At 43.3% G+C, this 11,448-nt stretch overlaps 1 protein-coding gene across 3 annotated transcripts in view; it reads right to left on the bottom strand.

Moving 5' to 3' along the window:
* ZEB1 (zinc finger E-box binding homeobox 1) overlaps window positions 1-9,596 on the bottom strand; it is a 99,957-nt gene extending 90,361 nt beyond the window's left edge. Inside the window, exon 1 of one of the 3 annotated variants that reach the window (XM_060248181.1) lies at window positions 9,577-9,596. Coding sequence is in view for 2 of the 3 variants with exons in the window: in XM_060248178.1 (XP_060104161.1) it covers window positions 9,421-9,478 (58 nt within the window). In the remaining variant the exon portion in view is untranslated. Of the gene's footprint in view, window positions 1-7,058; window positions 7,247-9,420; window positions 9,523-9,576 lie in introns of those variants that run through there. The other 2 variants (XM_060248178.1, XM_060248180.1) reach the window with 2 other exon arrangements.
* Between the last annotated feature and the right edge of the window lie 1,852 nt (window positions 9,597-11,448).

Here is an 11,448-nt window from a genome sequence, read left to right on the forward strand (position 1 = left end):
GTAAAAAGGTAGAGGAGGAAGATGTTATCATTGCCATCTATCCAGCCCATCCATTTTGTTTCTAGATCATGTTTCCCTCTTCCCCAACCCCAAAGAACAGAAGACATGCTTCTTGTGTCAGGCAATGTCCAGTGTACCAATTAAAAAAAATAAAATCAATCTGATTTGCCATCCCTGAAATCAGCAATCACAACCACAATGGTGCATCCTGAGATTCTATTTCTTGGCAGTCTTACAAGGCTCTCCCCATGCACCTGAAACTGTTATTCACAACGGTTCAAAAGCATGTTACTAACCCAACAAAGGGGTTTGTTTTTTTTTGGAAGGGAGCACTACTTTGAAGTTGGACACTACACCAGGATTTTAAGAAAGTCACCCTTTACATCTGAGCCAAACTACCATTCTTCCCTTCTCAGCATCAGCTACAGTACATTTTGGTAATAAGGGAAAAAGAAGGGAAAAACCGAACACATTTATTCACATTACTGACATTTTAATACTGTTAAGACTTGGATTGTATGAGACCTAGAAATACTTTCTCCACCAGTAATCATTAATGTAAATATCCAAAATAAAATACCCTTTAATACAAGGAAGTAATCAGAGAATATAGAAGACACAAAGTTTAAACATTCAAGAACTTCTGTAATATCTACAGCACCATACTTTCTGACTTTTAAAAGCCATGTAAATACAGAATACAAATTCTACCAAAAAATTCTCCTGAATTTCCAGGCCTTTGTAATAGGCGCTGCTAAATATTAGTAATCTGATTGCATGATCCTTATAAGTTTGTTTAAATGTACATTTTATCTTTCAAAAGCATACAATAATGAAAATCACAAAATAAAATACACAAATACATTACAAACTATAAAACTCCCATTGATTTACATTATTTGTACCATGCCTTTTTCTTCAGAGAAAAGCCAAAGTAGCTAACATCATTCTCCTCCCCTTTATTTTAAACTCACAACCCTGCAAGGTAGGTTAGGCTGACTGCCCCAAGCTGCCATGGCACAGAGGGATTTGAAACTCCAGATCACTTTAAAAAACAAACTAACAGGCATTCAATTTGCTGCCTTCCAAACCTCTTGGGATGTAAGCCTGACACATAAGGAAAAGCATACAGTATATGGGGCCCAACCTCAAAAAGGGTTTTATACAAAAGAACTACTACCTTGAACCCTAAGCCAGAAGCAAAATGAGAGCCAATAAAGTCATTTTAAAGTCATTCAACTAAGCACACCCAATATCACAGCTTCGAAGGGGGTAACTGCACTATGTACCAACTGAAATTTCCAAATGGTCAAATATCAACACAGGAAACCAGCCATACAATCTCTGAAGTTGATGACACTGGAATGTGTGTGAGGCAGCAAAGACAAATGTCTTCATCATCTGCTGTAAGTAAACAAGCTGTATGACACAGATTCATTTTCTTTATTAGGCATCTTCCCACCAGGCTGCCAACTATGTTAAAAAAAAAAACAGAGGCCAACTATGATAAAAAATATGTGCTGTGCACTACTAACATCCGCCATCTAAATATTTGCTTGTTTGACAGATTTATGTCAAGAAGCTGAACAATTCATAGTATACAAAGCATAATTGTTATCCTACTTAAAAGTTATTTATTACTACTCTGGACAACAAATTTATCAGTAAGTTATTATTTCAATTACCAAGAAGTGACCAAATGAAGGGTAATAGATTTTGACTTTTAAATAACTTTAGATCCAATCTGTATTAGTGCCATAGTATTTTAGATGATGAAGAGGCTTAATCCCCCTCACCAGTTTCCAGGTAGCAGCTCATGGATGAATGTGAAATAGGATGGGGAAGCTCTCTCTTTACCCTCAGTGTCCAAATTCAAACTGGTTCTCCCCCACAAATAGCAAATACTAAGAGTTCTGAACACAGTTCTTTCCACCTTGTCTTTTTTTTGTGCCCAGATATAATTTCCACTAATGTGCTTATACATCCACTAGGGAGATGATGGCTGCAACCATTATCCAGAAGAGTCACTTGTCAGTGACACAACTAAAACTTTACATGATAATATTCCAAGCATATGCTATGTAAACAAAAACAGGCTAGAGCCACTGGTGCAGTCCAAAGACAGTGGAACTCCCAAGCTCTACCCAACCTATCACCCTACCCAATTTTCCAGTCTGTTTCTCCAACAGCATAAACTTAAACTCATTTTTGAAGGGTATAGAATGGCATGTAAGCTGTATCAGCATATCCTGAAGACAATTAGCATATCTGGAGATATACCCTCTGTCCAGCAGTCTGTCATGCACACTTAGAATATACATAGAAGGACCTCTGCAATGAAAACCCCACAATGTAACTTTGCACAAAACGCCAAGGAAGAGAACAAAGACTGTTGCAGCATCTGTCATTTAACGTCCAGTGGCAGTTTCCATTGCCTCAACTGGGTGTGGGTGTGTGCAAAAACAGGTAAGCACAGAAGGAAGATCCCTTGCCTCAGGCTGTGAACACTATACGGTTTATTCTGATCCCCCCATACCAGCTCTGTACAATACTGCAGTAACCCCCGTCCCCTCAACATTCACTACCAATAGGTAGCAATAGAGGGCATAGAGCATGCTTGCAGATATGTATCACTACACTGTAAGTGTGCAGTTATAGTCCCTTACTGCAAGTGGGAGACACAAGCCACCAGTCATAGTCACTGGTGACTTATTGCTTGTAGTGGCCAAACAAGATGGTACTTATGGTATTTATTCCACTGCCCCATGAAGCAGTCGCAGCAGACAGTATAGACACAGTCGTAAAGCATGACTGGCAGGTGAAGGGTGTCAGATAGATGGAGCTCAAGCATTGCTGGATGAATGGAAGCAGGTGGTGGTCAAGAATGCTCCTCAGTACAGCAGTAGAACAATGAATGCAAGCTTAATATGTGGGGCAGCCAATGATTTGAAAGCTTTCAGCAAGAGTAACTATCCTCAGTGGTTGGGTGTAATGATGAAGAACATCAGCTGGAATGAGTGGTACCTGTAGCTCCATATAACATTCAAGCTCGGGATCTCAGGCACACTAACTGTACTTCACTACTCTGTATTAACGCCTGCTGAAGGATGCCTGGCGTTTCATGTTGTTGTGTATTCTCTTGCCATTATCTTGGGGCCTCTCTCTCCCATTCCTGACAGAAAGACTGATACACTTTATTACTGCCCACTTCCTCTGCAAACCTGAACCCTTAGGAGAAAAAGGTATTGAGCATCATATCAGAGCTGCCTCTACTAAACCACAGAGGCATGAGGCTGTGTTTGACTATGTTTCCTTCTCAGCATGCCTTCCTAGTATAAGGGAACATAGTTGCAGGAAGGGATTCAAACTCACATGGGTATAACTGCATGGTGTACATTCATTTCAGAGCTCCTCCCACCCACACCATGGATCTGCTTACAATGAAAAAAACCATGTCCCCTTCCTTGTTGTGTCCTCATGTGGACAGTGATAGGTTGTCAGGGAAGCATGGCTACATTAGCATGCACCAGGTCTGCTGTCATCCCCAACTATAACAGAGTTAATGTCAGCTTGTAGCGTTGCTGCTATGGTCTCTGCACCTATGTTTTGTTCAGCTTTCTCTCTTCTGCCAAGTAATCACAAGATACTGGCTAGCAGTGCTGACAAGGTGCTGGGGTTTCAGGATTGGGCTTTGAGTCACATACTACAGAAGGTATGTGCACAGAAATCCAATCTGGATATTTGATAATATCATATAAGTAATTTACAGCTACTGCACCTAGGTGGCAGGGTGTGCCCACAAAACCACCAGGTAAACAGAAATTGAGGAAAACAGTACTTGCAAGGAACATACAATGGTTTGACGGAGGTGGAAGACTTAGACTCAAAGACAAGAATAACTGCACTGATGATGTAACATTTCCTGATATTCAAAGACTGCCCCCTCCTTCTTTCTTCCCTCCAGCTGTAATTGGGAAAAAAACAAACAGCCGTGCTTATACAGGTAACGTTTCTGAAACTATCTGAACTTATAGGAACAAACTGAACTTACAAAAGAAATTAAATATGTAACAGTTTCTATAAAACTCACTTTTATGATTTCATGTCCCTAAAGATAGAACTGCAGAGTACAACCTGCACCTACACTTTTACTCAAAAGGAAATCATGGAGTACAATAGAATTCCTATAATGTATGCAGGATTGCAGCCATTGGCACATTAAAATGTAAGCATATACATGCTTTTGATTTCCATAAATAGTAACAATAATAAAATATATACCGAAATAAAACATACAATCTAACCCATGGCTAGATTGAGGTGCAAGCTGCTGCACCTTAAGGAACTTAAGGTATCTTAGCTTGTGCAGGGAGGGGGGCGGGGGGAGGAAAACAGAAGTTGAAAGTAGAAACGTAACCATAGTAAACAAATGTAAGATTTTATTGCTGTTGCTTGAAACCAGCATTATGAGAGAGAATATGAAAATACTTATGCTTAGTGAAAGCTCACAAAAACAACTATAGTAGTGATAAGTTTGGATATTCAGTTAAAGTTAACACTGAACTCTTCAGTACAGTATCAAAGTAAGGCTGCAATTTTATGCAAGGACCAAATTCACACCAAAAATTGGATGAAGCTGAGCTCCCCTTACAATGCAAGAGATCTACATCACTAATAATCTTCTGTACAGATGTGTAACGGAGACCAAATAACTTGCCCAAGTCTAGACAGTGAATATGTGGCATGAATCACTGAACATATACAATTTCACCTGACACAGAATGGTACTGTACTAGGGATTTGCAAAAGGAAGGTCAACAGCTTGGAAACAATGTGCTCTGAGGTATTATACAAAACAGGAAGGAAAGTGTCTGTTTGGCCCCAAGAAAATCTGACGGAGGGAAGTGGTAGTCTGCCTCTGAAAAGAGGTTAGGAAGGGGGGGAAAATACATTGTCCTGCAAGCAACATACATCTGATCCTCCTTTGAAGAGGACTGGGGGAGGTCAAGGCAGGAATGAGAAAGGAAGACAAATATGCAGTCTCCTTATCAGGAAAGCATTAACAAAATTTGCTTGGATACAAGCAGCTCTACCTTCCATCCCTGCTGCTTCTGCACAGGCCAGATTTATGATCACACCAGCACTTGTCTACAATGCACATGCACAAAATTAATGCACATTGAGGAAGTATGAGAACCTGCAATGACAGTTTTACTACTAGCATTGTGCCACTCTGAAGATTTCCCCAGAAAACACCAATGCTATTGGCAAGTCCTGAAGAAATATAGTGGCAAGAATCAAAGTTTGGCTGGAATCTCACCTCAAAAGTTAATTATGTGGTCCTTTTTTAAGTTACATCATTTGCAAGTGGGGAATAATACTGACCAACCTTAGAAGGCTGGTGTAGAGATCAGTGATCAAAGATATGTGCTTTGAACAATCCATGAGTAGTATGCAGTATTATGATTTTGATACTTGGCAGGTGTATATTCAAGCATACGTGTTACTATCATTGGTCAAAATTAAGTTGCAGAACATAATATCCTGCATTAGTTAAAAAAAGGGTAACTGTAAATATTGCTAGTTGAAATTTTCAGGAATTTGACATAAAATAGAGAGACCTAGCCAAAAATCCCTTCAAACAAAGAAACTGGCAAGTTCATTGACTTTAGTCTTGATGTTTTTATGCTATATTGCCTGGATGAATCTATAAAAGGAATGCTGTCTATATTTTATGCAAATATCCTATCCCAAATGTCATTTCAAAGTGTTATGTTGAATATGATAGCTAATTTAAGATTGAGCCCACCCCACTTAGAGAGCTAAATTACCTTAGCTTTAGATTAGGGATGGATTAGATCAAACTGTAGTTGCAACTCTACAGACCTACCGAGTTACAAAGATTTCTCCATTATTACATAACTCTGAAATATATGAATATTTAAATACGTTGTTCTTGAATTATTGTCAGTTGTTGTGATTTCCAAGGCATACTGATACTTCCAAGCAATGGCACTGGAGAAAAGCTTTGCAAAATAGACTTAATCTAACAGACAGGAAGTGCCAGCCACTGCTGCAGGTTCCTCTGTGACAATACAGAAACATTTTTATTACCATCTTGCAGTAGGCTGTTACCTGCAGAGACTTAAAATGGCAAATATTTTCAAATCTAGGTACACTAACATACCAAGAAAGTACACCTTTATACTATGGGAGGGGGCAGGGAGGAGGAAGGGAGAGAAGGAGAGAGGTGGCAGCAGTAATAGTTTACAAAAATTAAGGCAGATACACTTCTTTTCTGCTGAAGTGCTTAATATTATGCAGTTTTTAATTCTACATTTTCCTACAGTTCATTCTATTCTATCAGCAGCCATACTTAACATAATTCTGTGAGCACACTTCTGTGAATCAGTTTCTCATAATCTGTCCTCTTTAATGCTGAGGACAGAAAAATTATTGTAGAGGATTAGCAGACATGGAGCTTATCTTTGAAAGGCAAGAGAACAGCAGCACCTTTATGGTGCAGATTTGCTACAGAAATCATTTATATTGCCTATTTGTGGCCAAGGCTTAAGGGTTAACTTTCCCTAGCAATTCTGATCAGTAAACATTTGCAAGTCAAACAGGAACCTACTGCTGAGAAATCTCTATCATCCAGGATCTATTATCTAGAGTCTAGACTAGCCAGCAATGGTTATTCTTAATTTGTTTATAAAAGGCTGTATTTTCAGCAGATTTACCTAGCATCTAATCAAAGGCTTTACATTGAAACCTGAAAACAGGTGCGATGATCGGTACCTTAAAATGATGACAAATGAGAAGGTACCTGGAATGGCATTGTAGCCCATACACCTTTTGTTTTCTGCGAGTCATGCATGCTGCAGACAAAACGATTTATGCCAAACAGCCTCAAATATGTTTTTCCTAATATTAAGCACAAAGGAAAAACACTGACAGCAAGCATGGTAAATAAATCCCTCCCCTGAGAATGAAAGCAGCAGACAGGAGAGGGTTGACATGCATGCTGGAGAAACCTCACACACCATTTTTTCTTCTACCTGCATAAGTTGCCATTTGCTGCAGCCGTCAGAATCCTTTTTTCCCCCTGTTGGTTTCAACAACTAGGTATTCGGGCACTGTCTCAAGGCATCTGTTGATATGCTTTAGAAGTATGATATTCCAGTTAAAAGAATCTTTAAGGGAAAATCCATTCTCTTTCCTGTTCAGGTAAACATGTTTACAGCTCCTTCCCGGAGACTGGGTGGTTCAGACTCACATGTCATACACATGTCGTCAGCAACAAGAAAAGCCCCCTTTTTCTATCATTAACATTTTAAATAAGGTAAAGGAGAGAACAGCACTTTCTTAACTTACCTTTAATAAAGCTTCAATACCACACACACACACAAACATGTGGTTTAGAACAGGAAATTAGCATTGCAATATCCCGCATGTATCCAGCTAAAAATAAATCCACCTCTACAGAGCCGAGAACTATTAGTGCAGACCCACCAGATCAACTTTGTTAGCCAGCTAAAAGGCCAGTGTTTATATGCGAAATTCACACATTGCAACGCCTCCCCCCCCCTCCGGGGAACCGTAATTCCTATTCAAAGATATTAAAACTCATTCCAAACGTCATGATTTCAACCCACCACGAAACCCCTTCCTATCCATAACCATACACAGGCAGGAAATGCCACATGAAAACTAAAAAAAAAAAAAAAAAGCTGCCAAGGAAGGTTACAAAACCTCCCGGTTCACATCCTATGAAGTCACAGGGAGGCCAAGATCTTCCCCGCTATTTTCCAGAAGATTAAAAAATAAATTCGACAACGCCAAAGTTCTGAGTATTTATTGCCCCACGTTTCAACAGTTTTGCAAGTAATTCTAAAGTAATCAGTATGCGCCAAGAAAGGAAGAAAAAGAGAGAGAGTCGTTAAATCCGAAAACTAAGCGTCATTCCTTATATAGGCTATAGCAGTTGCTCAGAGCCAGCGATGAAAGAGAAAGGGGGGGGGGGGGGCCGCCGCGGCCAAACCGTTACCACCCAGGATTATGATTATTATACAAACAGGTACCTCGAAATCGAAGAGGGCGAGAGAGTGAGCAACTTGGCCGATTCACGATCCCTCCCCAGCCCAGACGAGAAAGAAACCTTCCTTACCCCCATCGTGTTGCTAGAGGAGGGGGGAAGAAGAATATATTGTGCGTGTGTGTGTTTTAAAACAGTTCTAACACTTCATGCCAAGATCTGGAGGTTGGCGGGGGTGTGGGAGGAGAAACAATATGTTCAATGGCCACAGAGATAAATCAACATGCACTGCAGGCACTAAAAGAGGCGGAGGCGAAAGTAGCGAGTGGTTTGGGCAAAGGGGGGGGGGGGCGCGACCAGAGAAGAGAGAAAAGCAGAGAAGGGAGGAGGAACGGGAAGGAGGAGGGGGGGGGGTCCCTTTCAAGGCGATCCCAGGGGTGCGCATGTGGTGCCTTTCCCTTGCAAAAAAAAAATAATCAATACACACTGCAGCAAGCAACAGTGCTTCCCTCTGCTCCTTCTCCACCCCCCTTTCTCCCCCACACTCCGGAGAATGAGTCCCATCACAATCCTCTACGTTTGGTGCGTGTCTGGCAACCAGGTAGTTGAGTTAGTTACACACACAGTCGATCTAAACTAAGTCTCTCCCGCCCCCCACCCAGAAGTACACATACACCACCACCACAGCAACTATGGGGCTGGAAAGAGCAATAAAAAGGGAAGCCAACAATACGGGTGCTTTCCCAACTGGGGGGGGACCCTCACAGAAACCCCCCCGAAGAAGTTTGGGGAGCAGGGCGAAGAGGTGTCCCCCCCCCCCCCCCAAACCAGCGAGCTCCGCCTCAGTCCAGGTAATAAGTTTGCAAGTTGGGCTGCCGAGGTCGCGGCGAGGCAAAGGGAGCGGCCTCCGGGTCGCCTCGGGGGGCCGGGAGTCCAGAAGCCCCTTTCTTTCCTTGCCACAAGGCGAGGTGATGTGGGGAGGAGGCGAGCGGCCGCCGGCTGAGGCAGCGGGGCAAAGCGGCGGCGGCCGTGGGGGGGAAGAGGCGAAGAAGGGGCTGCGGGCGGCGTGTAACGGTCCCCGGGAGCTCGCGGGCCAGCGAGTGGGGCTGAGCGAGGAGGCACCGCTAGGCGGAGAAGGAGGCTGGGAGGGAGAGCGAGGCGGGGAGGGAGGCAGGCAGGCGCCAGGTAGCGGAGCTAACGGTGCAGAGGGAGCCCAGCGCTGGAAGCACCCGGGAAATTACTTTCTACTTCTGCCTTCTCTTCTTCGCCCCCCTCCTCCCGGCCCTGCCCCCCCCCGCTCCCTCAGGGCTCTGCCCGACCCCCCGGCCCAGCCCCCGAGGCAGCCCCGGCGCCGCGCGGGCCGCTGCCCGGCGGGGCTCACTGACCGTTATTGCGCCTCGGGTTCGCCTGCTTCCTGCGCTTACACCTGGGGCCATCCGCCATGATCCTCTCGCTTGTGTCTAAATGCTCCAGTCACCTCCTCCCCCCTCCCTCTTCCCCCCTCCCCCTCGCGGCTCTCTCCCCCCCACCCCCGCCCGGACCTGGTTTACGACACTGGGTGGTTTGGGCTGGCTTCTTTTTTTTTTTCCTCCACTTTTTTACATCACCTTCCTACACCTAGTGCTCGGCCGCCGGAACCTTGTTGCCAGGGGAGACGGCCGCTTTACGGCAGCGGCGTTTGAACCGGCAGGAGGGAAAAGTTTCCCTCAGCTTGGCGCCCCTCAGGTAGAAGCCAGCGCGTGGGGTTTTAAGAGGGGGGGATGAAAGAGGAGGGGAAAAGAGCGCTCGCGGGAGGGGGGCGAGTGGAAGGGAGGGGGGGGGGGACTGGGAGAAGAGCGCCGGCCAAGCAGTTCCTCTCAGGCGCGCGAAGCTGTGTATAGTGCGCGGCAACGGCCAATATATAGAGGAGCGCGCCCTGGCCTGAGAGGACAGTTGCCTGAATTGCCTTAGCCAGGGTTTCCGTTAGTTGGGACTTTCTTAACTCCCTCTCCCCGTCCCTAAGTGAGGGGAGGTTCTTCAGGAAAATCGATGAACTCTGCGGATGCATTGAAGCATTTACGTTCAAGGAGCACAGATACAAACACTTGCACTTTGGGAGGGAGAAGAAAATAGTGGGGTTTCCCCCCTTTTTTGTTTTTTTCGTTATGCCAATTCTGCAATTGGTTGAATTTAAGAAGAATTTTTGTGGTCTTTACGGTTCCACCGCACACCTGCTTTATTTGTTCCTAACGATTAGCATCATTATGTGCCTAGGAATGCATTGAGATGCGGTGTGATGGTTCCATGAATGAAGAGGACTTGTTGGTGTGATCCAGCAGGGCCTTTTCTGCCTCTTGCTTTCTCCATGAAGACCAGCCTGATGCTTCTAAGCAGGACAGGAAGGTCATAGCCTTCTACCAGCTGGTATTTAGTGGCATACTGCTTCTAAACATGGAGGTTCCATTTGTCTATGAACAGATAGTCACTGAGGAACTATTGGGAGGGATAAATTAACAAAAGTTGCTGATTTATTTGTACTCTGGATTGCCTATTGACTGTGTGATCAGAGTGTTGCCAACTGAAATATTCTAAAAATATTGGTCTGGTTTTTTTTTTTAATGATGATGACTGATAACAAGTGGAGTGGCAACTCCTTTGCAGGAATCAGGAGCCGAAAACCCAATTAGAAACAGGTATGCTTTGCCTTTGCAGAGTGGAATCCTGCATGTTAATTTCAGCCATAAGGGGAGGAGCCAGAGCCAGCAATTCTGCTACGTATATTTGTGGGGAATGAGTATAAATAATGATTCATTAAAACTCTTCACTATGGAAAATGAAACTTAAAATCTACACCTATGAAAATTAATATGATTTTTTTAGAAGATGTGTATTCTGCATCATTTGTATGTTTAGTTCCACTAATTTTATACTTTTAAGTTCTGGTTGACCAGTTATTGTTGACCAGTCAGATTACCAGTCCAGCTCAAGCTACTTCTTCATATAATATAATGACACCTTTCAGACACCATTAAAGGAATGCAGTGGGGTCATATACAAAATATTAGGCTATGTTGAACCTACCTCCATGGCCAAATAATGCATTTTCCACTCTAGTCCTCTAATGGCCAAAATAATAGATTTTGTTAAATGCTCATAGAAAATCTGTAGTCTCAGAATATTTAGAACTCCCAGGGGGGTTATTCTGTAGTGGCATTTAGGAAAAGCCAGGAGGTCCCAAAGAAACAGTGAAATTTTAACATCCTTTCTCTATTTTCCAATGGCCTTTGATGGTTTGGGAATTCAAAGTTTCCAGACAAATTAATGATTTTGGTGGTAAGAAATATACTAAATGGAGTGCAGCTAAGCAGATCATTTACAGTAGCAGTCTGACTCTGTATATCCGATAAAGGGGCTGGCAAGGTGTACTCCTGCTA

This window comes from Heteronotia binoei, chromosome 10 (assembly GCF_032191835.1).
Source record: "Heteronotia binoei isolate CCM8104 ecotype False Entrance Well chromosome 10, APGP_CSIRO_Hbin_v1, whole genome shotgun sequence".
NCBI classification, from domain to species: Eukaryota; Metazoa; Chordata; class Lepidosauria; order Squamata; family Gekkonidae; genus Heteronotia; species Heteronotia binoei.